This window comes from Saccostrea echinata, unplaced genomic scaffold (genome assembly GCF_033153115.1).
Source record: "Saccostrea echinata isolate AGI-Se365-2 ecotype Australia unplaced genomic scaffold, CSIRO_AGI_Sech_v1 ptg000001l, whole genome shotgun sequence".
Lineage (NCBI taxonomy): Eukaryota > Metazoa > Mollusca > Bivalvia > Ostreida > Ostreidae > Saccostrea > Saccostrea echinata.
Window position 1 is genome coordinate 38,629,445 of NW_026889750.1, and position 21,555 is coordinate 38,650,999.

Genomic DNA, 21,555 nt, shown 5'->3' on the forward strand with positions numbered 1-21,555 from the left:
TTTTATTGTAGCAATGACAACAATATTCTGAAGGAAAAGTTATCGAAGAACAATACAGGAAATTTACATATTTTGAAATTTTAAAATTGCAAATGTTGCCAATATCTAAACAGACTTCAAATGGATTTTCAATTGATTCAATTATCAATACAAATAAAAGTGATTCCTTGAGGGGAAACTCAACCGAATCTCGGAATGAAGCCGAATATCTACGACCGAGTTCGGGATCTCGGAGCGAACTTTTCGCCATTAATGGCAGAATTCCACCTTTACATCCAGCTGTTCCTCTCCATATCCGAAATTTATTATTAGCAGGAGACACTGTGGGGACCCTTCACCCGGAATTATTACACTTTGGCCAATCTCCTTGGCCACTACCCAGTTCCACGCTGTCTTCAATATCCACCCTGTCCCGCAATTTACCACAACATGGCGGACCTCATATGAATTCCAGTTTTCCAGGACTCTGGACCCCGATATCAGACCAAATGACCTTAATGAACCCTTGGCTAGCAAACAGAGGCGCACAATCGAATGTCCTTGGATTTCCTTTTGGTAAGATTTCATTTTTTGTAGTGTTCTTTTAGCACAAAGATAATCTTTTATGTCAATGTTTTGAAAAGGAAATAATAATATATTTACATCTCATATTGGTTCATTTATATCAGAGTTGTAATTTGGAAATTTGATAAAGAATGAAAATAAATATTTTTCTTTTCTATGCAATTAAATATAATGAATTTGTATTCTGCAATTAAGGGAAGATGATATTTACAGACTTAAAATTAATAACAATTTGAATTTTTTTTTTTAAAGAAAAAGAATTATTTTACATATGAATAAACTGTAGAACGTCTGAAAAATACGCCATGTGTAAAAATTATATTACAAATGAAAACTATACTTTTTTCCTTTATTGTAAAAATGAGCGTAGTCAAAATGAAAAAAAGAAAGAATTTTTTTAACACCAGAAAAGCTTTTGTATTCTCATCTCACACTATGTATAAATGTCTTATAATTTGCTGTAAAAGAAAATAATTTTTTTTTCTGATTCACCAAGAAAAACGTAAATTATTTGCGTCTGCAAAGGTCTTCACTGTTTATTTGCAGTGGCAACCAACTGTAGTGTTAGCATACATTTTGTCCAACAAAAACACAGAGTTTACACCAGGTTTGGCGGAAATGAAATATAAAATACAAATATTTTGTTTTGCCAGACTTCAATTCTAGATGTCAAGAATTTGAAGTTCATTAGCTTGTGTGTCCAGAATATTTACTGAAGTATTTTCCCAACCTCGAAAAAATCTCTGCACAAATATTTACACCTTCTGTGATTCTATTTTCATATATCATGTTAATCCTTTGTGGCGTTTTTTTCGTTTTATTAGTGTTTTATTTAAAGATTTGTAATTATCATTCTTTTGCAAAAATCTTAGAGAGAGAGATTCCAATATTAAGGGAAAAGTTAAACATTTTGGACGTAAATAATTTTGTGGAAGATATATAAATGTACTGTTTGTTATAGAACTTTCATAGCATATATCTGGCTTAGTTCCCGTCAATGGCTGCGTGATCAAAGTCGTAATATTTGCTTGAACATTTGTCTGTTTTGTTGTTTCTGGAATCTCAAAACTCCATTGTTTTCAAGACGCATTTATGCAATGCAAATGAGGCCTATTATTTTGATATTCTACTTGTTTATGATCATTGCTTTTGTCTTTTAAAAATGATGATATACAAGCGGCTATTTCTGTTGAAGTATTTTATAAGGACAGACAGAATATTCCCTGTGTCTTGACAGTAAATTAATGGGGGAGCCATTTAAGTTGAACTCGATACCCAAACACTCTCTTAAGTGAAATTTTATAGGACTGATCTGGAGAGTTAACATGACTGTAGACAATGCGAGGTGGTATTTACTAAAACAATTAGATTGAAAATGATGTGCTAAACCGGCTAATGTATTTCAAACTTTTGAAAATGTATTTATTTTCTTCGTCTCTTCGTGTGTGGCTGTCGTCGATCTGAAATATTACCAGCATTATCTGTCCATTGTCTCTGTAGAAAACTTATATTGGCACCACTTAGGGCCAAACGTTGATAGAATCTTGGTAGAATGGCACCAGAGAAAGACTCCCAGAACAAAAAGCCTCACACCGTCCGAGACAAAATGACCAGCATGTAGATCATCTAATTGTGGGTGGCTTTTACTGATTTTTCCCTTTCCTCTATGAAATATAATCAAAGACGGCAATTTCTGTAATTCCTGTCTATGTTTGGAATTATATTTACAATGGTAAGCGCCTGACCGATTCGTATCGATATTCATGCATTTTTCACTGTTGGGGACATGAATTGTGAACGTTTGGATGGTAACCCCTCATGTAATACATTGTATGGTTCTAATTATCTAGATATTTCGTAAATATCTACTTTTTACATTTTAAATGAAAACTTCAAAGTGATCTTTTAGTTGCTCAAATTGAAGTTTACTTAATGAACTCACTAATTTTATATAATTTGCTTTAATTATACTTTAAAACGGCTAGACTTCTTTACAATAACATCACTAAAACCAAGAAAAGAATTGTTGAAAATATATTTTTTATGAACACAGATTTTCTGAAATAGCAGAATATAAAGAACAAATTGTTGAATTAACTTAGTGAGCATTCTTACAAAACCTTCAATCTCATTTCATTGTTAAATATATCAATCTCTATAGCATGCTTGAGAGGGAAAAAAAACAAGCTGAAATTTTTTTCTGAATTCCTAAGCATTCTTAAATTAATAAATACTTTGGTCAAAATAACGTATGCCATGTAATCATGATAATTTGAAAAAGAATCCATTTGTGATATGTCGTTAATTGAATAATATCATGTCAGTTGACCGATTCGGTAACACATATATATGCTGCTCTAGGGTTCTTACAAGGAATATTATATTGTGTCCTAACAATTATCAAAAATACTTTGTGGTGGTAACATGGTTTAAATTTTGTGTTTACCTCTAATTAGTAAATTCAAAATTAACAAAATGACATTAATACATGAACATTGATATTAATTATATTGTATACCTATACATAATTGTCTTTTTGATAATGATCTCTATAGATGCAATATAATTTCAAGCCCTTTGTGCTCTTGTGGTAAGATATAAGATACTTTTCATTATTTTTATTTTTCCAAACTATTGTGAAGCCAGAAAAGATCTGAAATGTATTTACGATTTGTTAAAATTCATATTTTAGATACACATGTTTTATTGAGGATGATTCATTTAGTGCTACAGAGAATGAACGGCTTTTCTATTATTCAAAATTTTATCAAACATTCTGGTAAATTTATATTTATGGTTAATTTTAATATACATGTATAAAATGCATCGATCTGTATAACATTAGTTTATTTCATATATGTAATTAGCTGTGACTTTAGTAATTTAGACTTGTCAAATAATTGTAGGGAGAGGGCGGTATATGTTTTAAGAACTTGTGCCTAATCCCTTTGTATTTACAATTACTATAAAATATGTTCATACTGTAATTGAAAAGTAGAAATATGTTTGATTGAAGGCAATGATTTGAACATATTTTATTGTTTATTTTTTTTTTATTAATTGGGATTGAGCAAACGTTCTAAAACTTGATACGCCCTTTCCCTACGTTAAATGTGGCAAACATTTTTACACATATGAGTCTCAGTTCGAAAACTATACAAATGAGCACAATAATCAGTGAATCAATTATTTCTGTGAGCTATAAACGTTTTATATTACACATCAATTAAATAACAATCATTTAATATTAATACTACATCAATGAAATCGACGTGACTTTTAAATAAATATTTTACAATTGAAAAAAAAGGTATTCAATCTCAACAGCAGTTAACGATTCGTCTCCCCAGAGTAAAGTGTGAGTATCGAAAATATATAATTTCTCAATTGGCAGAAATTTGTCGAATATTTTTTACTTATGCTTTTTGTATATATATATATATATATGTTTATTTTTTTGTAAGAAAAGAAATAATGATGAGTATCTTAATTCCACTCTTCGGCAAGAGCACAGGGGACTCAAAATAATATTATATTAAAGACAATCGTGGTATCTTTTTTGTAGATTTAGAATTACTGGGTGGAGGTAAATGCAAAATTTAATATCATGTTGTAAATTTGGCATTTACCTCCACCAATTAAATTCAAAATTTATAACAGTATAGTAGGTAAAAAAGGAAAAGAAGAAGAAATTTAAATTTCTCTTGTTAAAAATCATAGGATAAATATCATTTTGCATGCTGGATGGTAAAATATGAGTTGATTGAAATAAACGGAATGATATTGTATTGAATCATACATTTATAATCTGTTTTTCCTTCACAGACAAAATGTTTGCATTACGTAAAATAGTTGTATATTAGATTTCTATGTTCTGTGAAGTAGCCGAGACCGTTCTTCGTCCTTCAACAAATACATTGTTGAAATTAAGAATTACCAAGCCTAAAATTAAGTTACTCTAACCCTGAAGACATTTTTTCTCTCTTTTTTAAAAAATAACTTTATTATTTATTTATTTATTCAATGAAAACTTGTCATATTAAATGATTAAAGGTAGTTCTGTTGGAATAAAGGGAATGCAGTAAAACAAAATCATCTGATTCTTAATGAAGAACATTTCTTAATGTCTAAATATTAAAAACAAAAATAATTCATTATTATATCCTTCGTTCATCTTTATCAGAATTCTTCATCTTCCGTCCATGTATGGCACCGTGCCTCAAGAGCCATTACGAGGTCTTATCAAACATTAAAATAATAGTTATAGTGTCCTATCATGTAAACATCGTATCAATTACCCTTGTTGTCAATTAACACAGGGTAATTAACATAAAAACAAGTTAAGCTCTGTCTCATGTTAACCGTTTGGATGTGCAAGGGCGACGGTATGCTGCGATTTACAGAGATAATACAATCACACAGATTCGTCATTTTCAAGAAACCAAATACATGTAATAGATGTTAGGATTACTGTCAATATTGTAATTTGTTTAACTATTGTGCATAATTTATTTTTAATGCTAACATTTTAGAGTTGTCATTTTTTTTAAATGCTGATACATGTGTAAGATAATATTGAATGTTGTAGATGAAATAGATTTATTATGCAGTTAGGGGGAGGGGGAGGAACTTTATTGCTTGCTAATTTTTTTTTAGGATTAAGTATAAATTAGATTTTTATCATTATTATTATTTTTTACCAATGAACATTTGAACGATAAAAAGAGTACATTTTGAACTTTTAAAACATAATTTCAGTTTGGAGTATCATCGAAATAAAATTCATTTTCAAATAAAAATGTCAAAAAATTGCATACTTAAAAAAATCTTGATATGCTGAGGCATTGAAAGACGAGAGAAGTTTAAAAAAAAAAAAAGGACTGGTCAATTAACTAGTGAAACAAAATTCTACAACACTTGATTTGCCTTGCCAAAGTACATTTTAAAAATATATTTAATGCATCTGAATAAAAATATTTTGATTGTTTTGCGGCATAGCAGCATGCAAAGTATTATCTAAATAAAATAGATATTCCTTTAATTTGAACTACTATATTGTTTTCTCAGAAAAAAAATCAGCAAATTCTTGCCTGCAACACACAATTTTTGATTAATAAAACCGCAAGTAGGATTATTATAAAATCAATACGGAGGTTAGAAGTGTGTGGTTTAGCAACCCATAGAATATCATTTTTCTACTTCTACTTACTACTACTTCTAATAATAATAACATATTATTATTATTATTATTATTATTATTATTATTATTGTCATCATCATTATTATTCAATAATAATGACAATGGTGTTAATGATGGTGATGATGATGATTTATTTTAAGAAGGCTACTCAATTAGTGTAAACACTATTTTCCCTTCAAGCCTTGTTTGTAATTCACACTACATTATTTTATCATAATATACCTGTAAATAATAAATAACCTATAACAGTTTAATAAACACACAAATACAGTTAAAGAAGCACCAGTAACAGAGATATACACTATTTAATGAAATAAGAATGAATGAAATAAAATAAATAAAAAAATAAGCATTTTTACAATATGTTTACCATACTGATTGAATTCGATTTCTTCTTTTACATGTTGTTGCTTTAGACAATTAGTATTTGAAGTTTAACGGACGCTAAAAATAAAACTTCACGGAACAATAATCATTTATATAAGCTTATTTGCATACTGCCAATGCCCTTTCTGTAAATAGATTTTTCATCACCTCACATTTTAAATAAAATACAATCCCTGAATCTACTCCGTATTATTTCTTGTCACGTGCACATACCAGATTTATCAGGTTCCATATATACTGCGTATAACCGGCTCAGTAGCAGAAAGATAAATTTATCTTTAACAAAAAGAAATAAAATCATAAAAACAAGATTAAGACGAGAGAACGAAAATCAACATACATTGTATATCTATTTATTTTGCACATTTATCCTCAATCCGTCAGAATTGATCGTCTCTGCCATGTTTATTCTTTACTACCCAATAAGGATCTGTTATTTACAACATCAACTGGTAACAAGGAGACGATTTGATATAAGTTTTTGAAGTTGTTTCCGAATCCTGTTTGATCTTCATCAACTGTATGTATGTAATTTATCCTTGTTATTTTCAAATTTAATATGTTTTAAACAAGTATTAGTTCTCACTATGAATTTAGAAGATATACACGTCCTTTCTTTGTATTTATAAATTCTACTCATCTTTTAGGTGAATACATTTCAGAATACAGTATGGAAAAACCTAAATATTATTCACAGCCCTAGCTCATCTATTTTCTGTGCAAGGTGCCGAAGGTCAATACGATTACTTTTCAAATGGCCTGCATAATTGACTTGCATTGATTATTAACGCATATTACGTATTATACCATATAAATCTGGCAAACCAGTGCCATTCTTCAACTCATACCATTTAGTCTCACCTTTCGATCTTGCAAATATAAAAACGTCTTAAATGACATTATTTCAATTCATAGAAAAAGAAATGGTTAAGCCCAATAACTTGGTATCAACTCTTTCTCTTGTACAAAGGAAATTGAATATAGCCTCAAAGAATGGAGGGGTGGGTATTTCTTGATCCTCGTTCTCCAAGCTCTTTCTATTCAACGACTCATTTTTTAAGTGTCAACAGCCTCACAATCCGCTACCTCACAAATCGTCATTTATTATTCTCAATCCGAACTGTAAATAATATTTTATTTCAGAAATTTAAACCCATTAGAATCAAAAGAAGAATATTTCGTACCTAAATCGTATTTGCTTACAGCAAACATAAGCACAGTTTTGTACTCCGACAAATGCCTGTAAGCCAATTAAGTCGTCTCCTTCTATCCAACTTCGATTATTCTTTCAGGAGATTTGGGATTTTAAGGGGGTCATTGAATTACGGAATAAATATGTAAAGAGAACAGCTTAATTCATTTGCATTCGAGTTTAAGTTCAGAAATACAATTGTAGAGATTTGTCAAAAAAATCTTTTCGTTTGAAGTCTTTGACGGATGCAGGGTGTCATTGAGTAAGAATTAATGTCATTAAAGTTGCTATCTGTATTCAGTATTAGTCTTACTAATTACCAGATGTGTCATGGACCTCTAGGGGCCTTTATTTCTTGTATCCACAGCTGTACAAGAGGACATACATTTCATCAGGAGTGCCACACTAAACAAGTGATTAATATTTTCTTAGCTGATAATCAGTATTTTTATGATATTGAATAAAGATGATAAGAAATACGCTTTCCCCTTTTCCCTGCAATCCCTAACAAACATTTACATAACAACTATTTACCATAGTAAACCCTAATTTATTAAAGAACATACCTCTTAAAAATCTTTACTTTGATTTACTCTGATAGTGAAACTTTACTCTGGAAGTTTATGAACCTTTACTCTAGAGCTTTACTGAGATCTGGAGCATTTTAATATCTCCCTATTTCCAAATCAGTGATGAAAATGTAGAAAATTGTAATTTACTTTTCAAGTAATCTTTCCTTTTGATATCAAAAAATCTCTTTTGAGAATTGGATTAATAAAATATATAATAATATGAATTTCACACTAAAAATACCCTGATTTACTGTGGTAAAAACTTTGATTTACTATCTAACAAAACTTTCATACTTTGATTTGATTTACTATTATATATACTTATAGGGATAACAGAATTGCCAATCGGTTAACAAGACGTTCCGATCGATTAACTGGTTAATCGTATCAAAATAGTTACACATTTTCTTGACATTTTTTTTTTCAATCTATTCATACCCAGCTAGAGGACTAAAAAGTCGTCAGTAATATTCTGTGTATGTTTGATCAGAACACTATATTGATTTTATTTTAATTTCATTAAGCGAGAAAAATTAAGAAAACCATGAAACATATCAGAGACATAATTTTTAAGACCAGATGTCACACAAGTTCACTCGGCATTGTAATCAGATCGAAGTCTGAACTATCACTTAATTTACAAAGCTTGTTCAATAATATTATTTGATAGATAACTCCAAAGGATAGACAGGGTAAGGTACCTATTATAATCAGTTCCCAGTACTCGACGATGATTTAATTAATAATCATTAAAGAAGTAACAGGACTTTTGGGTAATAACATGGTGTTTATACAGTAATTTACACTTGAAAAGCTGACCAGTAACCATGGTAACCCCCAAGATCTCAATCCGAAGAGCCTTAATTACCTCCAAATCAGCTTAAATAGATATTTGAAAGATAAACATATCAACGTTTAGAATTTTTTAAAATTGAATTTTAAGGCGTTACAATTAACACATATTTCAAATTTTCTTTCGACAAACCGATTACAGATTTTCTATTACTATCCTTCCGACCGATTAACAGGTTAACCGGTTACGAATTGCCAACCCTGAATTACTTTGATATCTTGATTAACTATTATTAAATAACGTTTACTTTTAGTTTTTTAATTGTTAGTAATTATCTGAATTCGGTGCTTTCTTACGTTATACTTATGATATATTATTATATTATTATTATTATTATTATTATTATTATTATTATTATTATTATTATTATTATTATTATTAATTTTATTTATTTATTTATGTATTTATTTATTTATTTATTTATTTATTTATTTATTATTATTATTATTATTATCATCATCATCATCATCATCATCATCATCATATTGCTATGATATTTGAAAAATAAAGCAGTGCTAGAACTTGATTAATTGATCTTATCAAAAGAAATTGCTTTTATTTAAATACAACCTAAATACTTCACAAAAGTAGTATGTAAATAACTACAATAAGATGCACAAATTTGGTTCATTTCTTAAGCATAAATCTATTTTTTTTTTCTTCAAAATTTCATCTGAGAGACATTATATTAGAAAGAGAAATTTACTAATATAATGTCTATCAGATGAAATTTGAAAAAAAAAAAATTAGAAAAATTTGAAAATGAAAATTATTCATTTCCACGGATCAAACACTACGCCATGCAAATAAGAACAATAAAAATAATAATAATTAGAATATTAATACTATACATGAACATATGAAAATGAATCGAAACTCAGGTAATTGTACTGTCTATTTTAATAAAAGAATCAAAGGTTGTATTCGTGCAGTGTGTTCTAGTGGTAAATATCAGTGAAATATGAAGATAACGAACAGTATTCAATCTCGAAAGTCCAATGAAACGATACAAATTTGGAGCAGAGCAAACACAAACCTCAAAATTTAGAGGTGGGATCAGCTGCCATGGAGGAGTGAGCATCCCCTGCAGACCGGCCACACCCGTCGTGTGCTCCTTGTCGTGATCGGGAAAAAAAACCGGAAAAATCCGTAGACAGTTCAGTGTATAAGTTATGGTCTAACAATTAGTATGAAAAACATCAGTCAGCATTGGACTTAATGATAGGTCGTATGTGCTGACAAGGTCATTGTATCGACCATAAAACTTGCGAAATGATGACTTCAAACGAGACTGTTGATATCCTTGTTTCATCAACTTGTTTGTCAATAGTTTTCTTCTATTAGTTAGTCTCAATGTAAAATATATAAATATCCCTTAAACCTTAAACCATTTCGTTATTCTAAGATTGCAAAGCAGTGATTTGTCGCAAGACCTTGCATTTGTTTCATGCAATGTATCTCACTTTGATAGATTGTTTTTTTTATATCATGATATACAATACTTGTAACATACCTTCAAGTATGACTTACGCAATTTTAATAAAACTTGATTATCTATTTTACTACGTTTAAAATTTAAAAGTTTTAACATGATTTGCAATCTACCATCTATTGAAATCCAGTAGAAGGTTAGCCATCATTAGTACTAGATTTACACGGATCTTAGGAGAGGTTTACAAAGTCATGGAGTGTACTTGAAGGCTCCAGAGTCCTCCTTACTGGGTATCAAATGGCCTTTATCAGGAGTAGGTGGGTTCCCCAGCATTGTTTAAATCAATTTACAGTTTTGTTTTTCCTTGCTAATTGATTTGTTAAAGACTTGTTGGTTACTGTACCGTAAGGTGATTCCATTCGCTTTGTTATTAATTACACCCTAAAGTGACACGCTGATCTCTCGATCGGATATCGTGTCTTTGGCTTAAAAATGACTTCTTTATGAAAAGCAACGTTCTTTCTTTCCTACAGCTAATTCACTTTGCAATTCTGAACTTGGGGAGACATAATGGTTTCCGATCGCGCGTACTGATTAGTTCTGATTTACTCCCACCAGTCAATGGTAACTCACGCCAAACAAACCAATGGGTACTGAGTTTTATCATGGTTGATCTTTTTTACCTTTGAGATTTTATTTTACAGAAACATGTTCCCTAGAAAAAATAAGATGATATACCTCATTAACTACATTTAGGAAACTGACTCTCATGTTATAAAAGGAATGTGATTACGAAAATTTACGTATTTCAATATAATATCACAAGCATACCTGTATTGGATAATGTTTGAGATGGAAGACAAAATAACATGGTCCAATTTACAACATACATCTGTATAAGAATTTTAAATCATCCTATTTTTTTCCAGGCCATTCTGCACCAGGTCTGTTTTTTCATCCTTATCGAAAACCCAAAAGGATAAGAACGGCCTTCTCCCCTTCCCAGTTACTGAAGTTAGAGAACGCATTTGAAAAGAATCATTATGTTGTTGGCCAGGAGAGGAAGGATTTGGCATCAAGACTCAATCTATCAGAAACTCAGGTAAATTCAGTCTTCATTCAAATGGCTTAGCTTAAAAAATCCTAATCTGATCTGAGTCAATCTGAAGCTTTAATAAATATCATTTGAGCTGAATCTATCTGAAACACAGTAAATGTTATCCAACTTCATCTTTCTGAGGCTCAGATAAATGTCTTATCCTCATCTATGCAAAACACAGTTTAATGTCCACAAAGTACAGTTCTATCAGAAGGTCAGATAAATGCCTTCTTCACCCAATCTGTGTGAAACACAGTTTAATGTAACCAAAGCCCAATCTATCTGAAGCTCAGATAAATGTCTGTTTAACCTAATCTATATGAAACACATTTTGATGTAATCTAATCATCTTTTTTCAAGCTCAGTTAAATGTCTTCTTCATCTATATTAAGCTGCATTAAACATATTTTAATGTCATCTAACCATCTTTTTTTTCAAGTTTAGTTAAATGTCTTCTTCATCTACATTAATCTGCATTAAACATATTTTAATGTCATCAAAACTCGTTCTATCTGAAGTTCTGATAAAATATCGGAATCAAAGTTGAATGAAAAAGGTGAAGATAACGAACAGCGATCTCAAAAAAAAAAAAAAAACTATTAAACAATACAAATATGTGAAGAGGGCATACAGTACAAACCCTGGAAATTCCAGAGGTGGGATCAGGTGCCAAAGAGGAGTAAGCATCCCCTGTTGATCAGTTACAGCCGCTGTGAGCCCTATGTATTGATCAGGTAGACGGGAACATTCCGTAGTCAAATTCAGTGTAAAATCAAAGATCTAAGAATTGGTATGAAACACGTCTGCCAAAATACGACCCAGTGATAGGATACATTTTTGCTAATATGGTTATTATATAACGACCATAGAATTTACAAAGTCCTGACTTTAAACGAGGTTGCTGAAATCCCTGTAACATCAACTTATCTGTCAGTGTCATCACCATTCCATATGACGTTCTTATAAAGTCATCTTATCCAAATCTATCTGAATCACTGTTTAATATCACCTAAACTCAATCCTTCTAAAGCTTTAATGTCATTTGAAACTACTCAGTAATGTATCTGAAACACAACATATTTTCATCTAAACTCAGTATGCCCTATTTGTACTCTATCCATGTTAAGCATTGGTGAATGCTACTGAAACTCAATCTATCTGAAATACTAAGTAGGTTAATAAAAATGATTCTCATTCTATCCGAATTATTCTAAGTGCAAGTGAGCATTTTTTGATTAATAAAAAAAATCAATTATGTGTGTCTAGTTCAAATTTTAAAACGACCGGCCGTTATCTGACAAAATGTGCTAATAAAATGATAAATTCAGTCATAAATATTTTCAAAAAAATTGTAGATTTCTTAAATGTGAATATTCTGTATTGGTTTCAAATTGCGCAAATGCTAAGTGAATTGCTAAATCTATTTGAATGTTCATGACATTGAAGTTCAATTTATCTTAAGTTATTTTGATTACATCGATGCTCAATCTTTTTAGATCATCGAGACTTAATCTATGTCTAAGACATCGAAGTCCAATCTATCGGAATTGTGTTAACTACATTGATGCTCAATCTATGTGAATTATGTATATGGCATCTAAACTCAATCTCTCTGAAACAGACTGAATACCTTCACATTTAATGTGTCTGAAACAGCTATGTAAAATTATGTTTAAAAAAAAACCGAGGAATATTCTTCTTAACACTTGAAATTTCATTAAAAAAATAACTTCAATTACAAATTCCCTTTTAAAGAGTTGATTTCCGTACCATTTGTTCAAATGCAAAAGACAATAAAAATATATATTTACACTGAATGTCAAATAAGCTTTCAAAAAGTTTCCAATAATTCATCCAAACATAATGAATCATATAGGACGTTTTTCCCGTTTAATGTACCGTTTGCCCGAAGCATGGGGAATACTGTCCTATCCATATGGTAAATTCTAACTCATTCAAAAAATTGTTTTTTAATAATATTTTCTTAATAATATTTTTTCAATAAATAGTACCACCGAATTATGGCTGAAATATTGCCGACTCGGCGTTAAGCACTAATCAATCAATCAATAGCATAAATATGTATCACAAATTCATATTTGATATGCATACTACATGTTAAGCTCAATTTTGAAAATATTCGGTCGATAGCGATATCGCTAGATTTTGTTCAAGTACATTTTTTTTAATTTAAACAATATTTTATTATGATTAAAAATAACTGGATTGGACAGCAGGCACTGCCTATATAAGTCCTCTCCACAATATGGGTCAAGTCATACATGTTACAATTAAATATTAATTACATAACATTGAAAAAATATATACATGTGTATATTCTAAAGAGACAAGTACATGTTCAAGTACATGAGTGTCCAATGCATAGTGAACTCCCCCTATAATGAAATATTTTTAATTAACTGAGAGTCAAAAACTTTGTTTCCGATAGAATAAAACATCACTTGCTTTAAGTCTCAAATTGAATAAAGTTTCTTTGTTTAAATAAATTCTAGTAACATTTAATTTTACACGTATCCAATTATATATATATATATATAGAGAGAGAGAGAGAGAGAGAGGCACATTCTTAAAGTATTTTAAGTCTGCTTTGAAAACAAAATACTAAAAGAAAAACATTTTGACATTTAGAAAAACTATTTTTCTTTTAAAATTACCATGAATAGCCTCATATTCTTCTAAAAGATTTCGATAAGCGTTGTTTCTTTGATGTTTGATTCGAAGAGCAACCTGGTCCATATATTGAGCAATACGTCATTAATAATGCCCCCTGAAACAACGCATATGACGCAATTACACAACCATAGCACGAACAAATCACCCTTAATTGAAATGTTTGCCAGTAAATCGGAAACAACATTATTTGGTAATAGTTAGGGTAGATGGCTGACTAAATCTATCAATTGGTTAAGTAGCTGCTGATGATTTCTTAATTTGAGTTGCCATTCTTAAGAGGTGACAACAATGTCTAACAAACACTGATTGCACCTTGAAGCACGCGACAATTTGCGCAAATTGAAACCAATACAAAATGATTACTAAACATTTTCACATTTAAGAGATCTACAATCTTTCTGAAAATATTTATTACTGAATTTATCATTTCATCAGGACATTTTGCCAGGTAAAGGCCGACCGTTTTAAATTTGATCTAGACGCATATATCACTGATTTTTTATTTATCATGAGTGCTATCATGAAATGCACATATGTTGTGTTTGATTTAGTGAATTAGTTATGTAGACATTTGCTTTTTATAATCAGAAAAACAAACATTAAATAACATGGCCTCAGAGATTTTATTCAGCAATTCATTTTTACATTTTTGTTTTCTAAATTTTGAATTTTTAACAAAAAAGAATTCATGTTTGTGGTACTTTATCTCTGTTTTTTTTTTTTTTTTTTTTTTTTTTTTTTTTTTTTTTTGTGAAGAAAACTAATATTTCCTCTATCTTAATTAAATCGCTTGTCAATGCTATATGACTTTGCTATTAATGACATTTACAATATCATGGTTTATAAAACATATGGATTAAATATATTTTAATCAACAGTTACAAGGTCATTGATTGAACAAAATTCGTAATATTATTAAAAATATCTCATTGAACAACATACTGAAGTCTGAATTAATCCATTCAAAGCAAGATGTTTAGATATTTTGACATCTGAAATATGACTCTGAGTTATCGTGTCATTCGCAACAACATACTTATCCACACATGTAGGATTCAGAGTTATAGCCTGAACAGACAGACAAACAATCATTCAACAACACGCTTGTTTTTTTCTCGTCGGGAAACATTTTTATTTTCGAAAATTATATATGGTAGTGGATATATTTAATTTAATTAAAAGGAAGAAAACTTTCTTTTTCGAGATCTTATTGATGATTTCTATGCATTTCATAAAAAATAAAATATGAATATTATGTGTTTTGATTAATACCTAAATTGATTACATCACCGTAGTATTTTACAAGATACCTTTAAATATTTGGAAAGTGTGCCTTGTCGTAAATCCCATAGTCCCTCGCAAGAAGACGAACAATTTACATTCGTACTTTACATGCTTTTCATAATGAAAAGATTGTTTGATAAGAGAAATTTGAACTCGAGTTTGTTCATTTTCAAGCCTATTGCAGCGCATTCAATACCCATATTAGTCTTATCATCCATTTGGATCACATGGTCGCTTTGAGTTTGTGCAGAGCGGAAGTGATGATCATAAAAAGGGTTATCTGCAGACTAAAGGTTCTTGGTGGAAATTACAGAAAACAATTAAATTAGTGGCAATGTTGAATAAATTAAGCCGTCTAATTTGTTCAATGAGATGTGAATCCTATGTGTGTTTTTCTGCTGTACTGTAAATGAATTCAGAGACCCTTCTTATCAACGCAGTTCTGCAGTCAGTAGTCATAACGTTTCATTTATTTCGTCCATATTCTTCTTGTCCGTTAACAGTTAAGCACAGTGTTCACGGTCATTTAAACTGTCATTTTATGTATTAGATAACAAAAGATTTTTCAATTATCATTTGCTAGTTCCGTTAATGTTTCCAAATGGTTTTGGAGCTGGAAATAATTTGTTTATCAGTTTATGGTTGTGATGAAGATCATGATAGTGGGGGTCATGATTCCAATGTGTGTGGCTTGGTAGCTTAACCCTAAATAAGACAGGAATGACACAAAGAGAGTGTCCTGCTCCAACTGTCCAACAGGATAATATGCACATACACCCAAACATACTATGATGTATATAATTCCATGTCGTTTGTATATGTATAAATTTTGGTAGTACGCATGCTGTAATGTGATCAAAATCAGTTTCATTTCTTGAACGTCCGCTATATAGTCCACCAATAGTTCGCTACTATTATTTTTAATTTTACGTAAAAATAGGAGATGACATATGATTTATATAGCCTTGAAAAGTCATTACCTAAGATTTATATATATGTAAATATATTTTCAATATTTATACTATATTCTAAGTGTTATTTAATAAATAAAAATTGAAATAAAGCTAAAACATATTTTCATTTCGACGACAACAGACATGCAATCATGTGTTCAATATTTATGGTTTATTGCTTGAAGAAAAAAAAACACTATATATTTGAGTTTTGTATTTTCTAACATCAGTACAAAGACTTAATGCGCACCATTGAGTAAACACATCTATAATATACCCAGTAAAACTTTTAATTTCTCATGAAGGATTGGTTATTTCGCAATTGTAAAATCATATAAACGATAATGACTTATTTTGATCCACTACATAAAGTTGTATTAGTGTGGTAAATTTTTCTTCTATCAAGTATGCCAGATTGATCAACTGTAAGAAATGTTAATCTGTAATTCAGAATATCATATTCAACTCCCTATGATTATTAAATACATGTCAAGTATATCAGCAAGTCCCAGAAGAAACTTATGAAATGAAATGTCGAGATAATGTCCATGTTTAGTATTTATTAGATAAATTTTATGAAGGGTAATTGAAAGGGAGCAGTCAGTAATTCCTTTCTGCCCAGGGATCCGTCATATTGAATGAAAATCTTCTAACCAGCAGATAACGTTATTGTGTTGCATGAAATCTTATTCACATGAGGCCGGCGTTTTTGGCAAATGATGGACTGCCAACATCTACATTAAGGATTCGGTATAATATAATTCTTTCTAATTTCATTTTAAACACCAGAGGGAGTCTTTGTTCGGTTGGTTTATCCCAGTCTGGTTCCAATGATTCTCGTGAACAGAATTATAATTTGTTTTGGACCAGCGTATCATATTGCGATGATTTATTGCAGCAATTACATTCTGAGCAAAATTTTTAAACAACTTTAAATTTGTTGAACAAAAATATGCCTTAAATTTTGGATTTGAACGATTTTAAATATAAATTGATACCCTTATATAATCATACTAGCTTCACTTTTAATAAATTAAACAACTAATGCTTATAGTTAAATAGATACCGTAAAGAAAATTAATGTATCTTAAATATCTTTGCTACGAATTTGTATTCTAAGTAACAATAATATATGTCTGCCAATTAATTGAATTTAGTAACGATGTAACTAAATAAGTGTTTCATAAACATTTTGTTAAGTTAGTAAATCCACGAACAAATGTCCTGCATCGTTTTTTCAATGCATGAAATCATTCATCAATCATCGGTTAGCAATTTCAATTAATTTTTATTGTAAATAAATGCTTAATCTGAGTTGATAGTTGAATCATATCCATGTACAATCTAAAAATGAATGAAAAATTTATTTTTCAGGTGAAAGTTTGGTTCCAAAACAGAAGAACAAAGTTCAAAAGAGTAAAACATGATGGCGAATTAGAACAGGAAGACCAGCCCGGAAGTTCTCAGAATGGATATGAGGAGGATTATGGGATACTAAATGTTACAGAAAACTCTGATGACGAAAGTGACGACGATGATATTTCTTAGAAATAAACCGGAAACGAAACACCTCAGGGATATTAGTAATATAAGATTTTTTTTATTAAAAAATATTCATGGTGCTGTCTCATGTAACATTGAGTCATACAAAATCTGCGGGAAAAATACCGACATATAAGTATTGTAATTCCTGGAAGAATCTCGTTGAAGCACTATTTATCTTAATATGATTTTGTTTAAAAAGCTTAAAAATATAACAAAAATATTTTATTTTTCACCATAAAGGACTTGTATAAAGAAAATGAATACAAATGTGATTACAGTGAGTTTTTTATTTACAATTATTAAATATTTCCAAATGTATCTTCATTTTTTTTTTAAATTTCTGATTTGATATATCATGATGACAATGAACAATTATATCTCTTCCAATATTATGTATATTTCTGTGTAACATAATTCTTTTATTCTATATACAATGCTATAACCATATTAATCAATCCACTATCATATTATAAACATAAATCAAATAAATGTATACGTTCATTTGTATTTTTATGAAGAAAGGGTATATAAATTCTTATTTTTCTTGACCTGTTACTTGATTTTAAATCTTATAATACGCATTGCTCGGTGGCCTCTTGCTTTGTTTACCAATAAATCTATATCTATTACAAAATCTCTCTTTTTTTCAAATTGAACATAATTGTTCTTTTGTTATATGTTCGTATAAATGAAGCAGTGATCATGCTTTAGTTCATTACTTCATTGTTCTTATTCTTTGTCAGTAAATTAAGCTAAAGACAAGACTTTTTGTTTCTTGCTTAGATTTAAAAAAAAAAAAAATCAAAAGAGAGAGTTTAATTTATGTTTTCTACCTCTTACAGCACAGTCATTAAAAATGAATATCTTCGCCATTTTCCAGAAATTCTTCTGAGGTCTGACATGTTCCAAAAATTGAAGATGTTTAAAGTTGGATGCTGTTTTTTTTTTTTTTTTATTTCAACATATTTTATTGCATAGTACATACAAAAGGATTGGATACAAGTATTTTCAACTTAATAGATCTTCTCCTTGTTATACAAACAATAAATACAATATGATTGTCATAACAAATAAATTGAGATAATTTACAAAAAAAAATATGTTATACATGTTATATATATGAAAAGTATAAAGACACATACTCTGAGTAATCTATCAGACTTCTAATGTTACAAATACACTGATTACAATGTTCATTGATCAAGAAGCTTGCATGTTTATTAAATATTTTTAAAATTTTCATTCTACATATATCAAAGACATTGTTTTGAATTAGATTGTATTTGATTCTCGAATAAATTTCTGGACACTAGAAAAAAATTTGAATATTTGCATCGGTATACAAAGATTCTCGTTTCCACATAATAAAAAATGACTGTCTATTATATTTTGCTTGTTAAGTTGAAGAATAGTGCTTATTAATATAAGTCATTTCGTGGACATTCATATTTCTTGCATACAAAGAAAAAGTGATAAATGTCTTCAGTTTGGCCACAAGTACATTTGGGTGAGGAAATTACATTTCTCCGATATAGTTGGCTATTTAGGATACAATCATGTCTTAATTTAGTGTGAATAATATTCCAAAAAAAAGTTTTTCATATGAAAAATAAGAAGGTGGTTAAGAGGAGTGTGTAGAAATACTTTTTTAAATTGATTGATGAACTTTAATTCCCTTACTCCCAGATTGAGAAAATTCCAGTTGTTAATTACTTCTGGGACAAAGGATTTTTTTTTTTTAAGATTTCAAGTCTACATTTTGGAATTGTGTAGTTTTCTGTACTACGAATTTGCATAATGAAATGTTCCCTCGAGTATTCGGAAAAATCTGTTTTAAGTAATCAGGAACAGTGTTGTTATGTATTTTAAACATTGTACATGTAGTTAATTTTGCTTTTTTTCCTTCTCTCTAAAAGAGGTTCCCATCTCGTTTCTGAATAGAGCGATTCGCTAGAAACAAAAATTTGAAGACCCGTAATGATTCGTGTGGCAGTAAGCTGAACTTTTTCTAATTTTTCAATATCATACTGTGTACATCCATCCCAGACAACGGACCGGAACATATTCAAGATGAGGTCTAACAAAAGCTGTGTACATTTTAGAAAGTGTGTTACGTCCATGAATTTGAGTTTTTTTTCCCCGAAAGATCAAGTTTTTTATAAGCACTAAATACTATGCTATTAATATATTCAGACCAACTTAAGTCTTGTGAAAAAAGTAGTCCAAGATGTTATGCGTGGATATACACTCTATTTGATATTGTTGAAAATATATTTTTTGGAAGCTCAATTTTTTTTAGTGTGAAGAATATAGCTTTAGTTTTTGAAAGGTTAAATTTTAGTAACCATTTTTTAGACCATTCATCTAAAACTTCTAGATCATGATTAGTATTGTAATGCAGTATTTATCCATTTGTTGTTTGAAACATCGACGAATGTGCATAATGTATTCTTTGCTATCCACTCGTTGATTATATGGAAAGTTTAATTGTATTGTTAGAGGCCTGTTCGATAGTAATTACAAATTTGTATCTAAGTATCATTTGAGTAAACCTTATAATTATAATAAACCCTCCTGCAGTTATAAGTAACATCTATAATTAAAATTACATGAAGTACAGTCACAGCGTACCCAGGATTTAATCGTAAGTCATTCCTATTTTCCGTGAATGACAGTTTATATATATGTTTGGTGCTCTTTTTAATTATATTCAAAAACCTTATTCGTTAAAGTACATGTAATTCATCAACTGCTCAATAGCTGATCCGATATTTTTTTTAAAGAATTAAATGCTGATTTGCTTATGTACTGAAATCTTAATGCGTTAGCCAAAGATTTCTTTTCGTCTATTGTAATGGTGTTTTTATATTTTATTTGACTTGGGTGGCAGTGATGGGGGTGCATGTCTGACATCAGTATTGTGAATCTTCTCAAATGATCTGTGATTTATTACTTGAAAGCACAAATAATGTTTTCAGAAAATTCACAAACTGAAATCATTTGGAAATCAATTACAGGCAATCAGAGCCCATTTGACGCTCTCTCGCTCGATCTTCATTGCGATTTCAGAGAAAAGTCTATTGTTCAGATGAAATCATTTTTTTTGTACAAATGTTTAGTTAACGTTGGATACATAAATCACATATTAGTGTCATTCATTAAGGTATTTAGATAAGTAAGTTTATTGATATAATATTCGCAATTATATATTTTAAGCACATTGATGAAATTAGTCAATAAAGTAATTTAGGTTCTTTCGTAAAAATGTTTAAAAACGGTTTTAATTCACATGCAAAACAAGCTTAATTAGATTTATTTAAAAATTAAACTGACAAGAAATATACATCAGTGTTCGTTGATTCATTATATGTGTCTTTCTTAGCAGTTGGATAGACATGGACCGATTTGAAATCATGCTTAAAACACACTGAAATTACCACGTGTTTTTTCGTAGAATTACGTTAGAAAACATGTCTTTCTCTGCACCTGATTCTTTTAATTTTTTCTTTCCAAAGGTTACTATTTCACGTGGTCCCGAACACCTGATAGCTTTGGTGGATTTAGGAACTTTGAACAGGCAGAAAACTAATACAAGTAAAACCCACCGAGAACAAATCTGACATCCTTAGAAATTGGCAAATGGATATTCCATTCCAAACCTAACATGTGTGCAAAATATTAAGTACAAGCCACTGGACAAAAACATTCTCATCAATGATATTAAACCTTAATCCTTTTTCTTTAATTGCATTTTAAGAATAATTTTCATATAAAGATTGA

General features: G+C 29.8%; 1 protein-coding gene across 1 annotated transcript; it reads left to right on the forward strand.

The window, feature by feature from the left end:
* Nucleotides 1-92: 92 nt before the first annotated feature.
* On the forward strand, nucleotides 93-17,801 carry LOC133179139 (homeotic protein empty spiracles-like). Its single transcript, XM_061313897.1, has 3 exons — nucleotides 93-555; nucleotides 11,130-11,302; nucleotides 17,605-17,801. Exons 1-3 carry the CDS (start codon nucleotides 93-95, stop codon nucleotides 17,776-17,778), a joined length of 810 nt encoding a protein of 269 aa, XP_061169881.1. The 3' UTR covers nucleotides 17,779-17,801.
* Nucleotides 17,802-21,555: the final 3,754 nt, after the last annotated feature.

What these genes read in the sequence shown, in the direction of transcription:
- LOC133179139 (XM_061313897.1), top strand. Translation starts at nt 93, where the DNA reads ATGTTGCCAATATCTAAACAGACTTCAAATGGATTTTCAATTGATTCA. An exon ending in TGTCCTTGGATTTCCTTTTG is followed by an intron (nt 556 to 11,129) that starts GTAAGATTTCAT and finishes ATTTTTTTCCAG; the next exon opens with GCCATTCTGCACCAGGTCTG. An exon ending in TCAATCTATCAGAAACTCAG is followed by an intron (nt 11,303 to 17,604) that starts GTAAATTCAGTC and finishes TTTATTTTTCAG; the next exon opens with GTGAAAGTTTGGTTCCAAAA.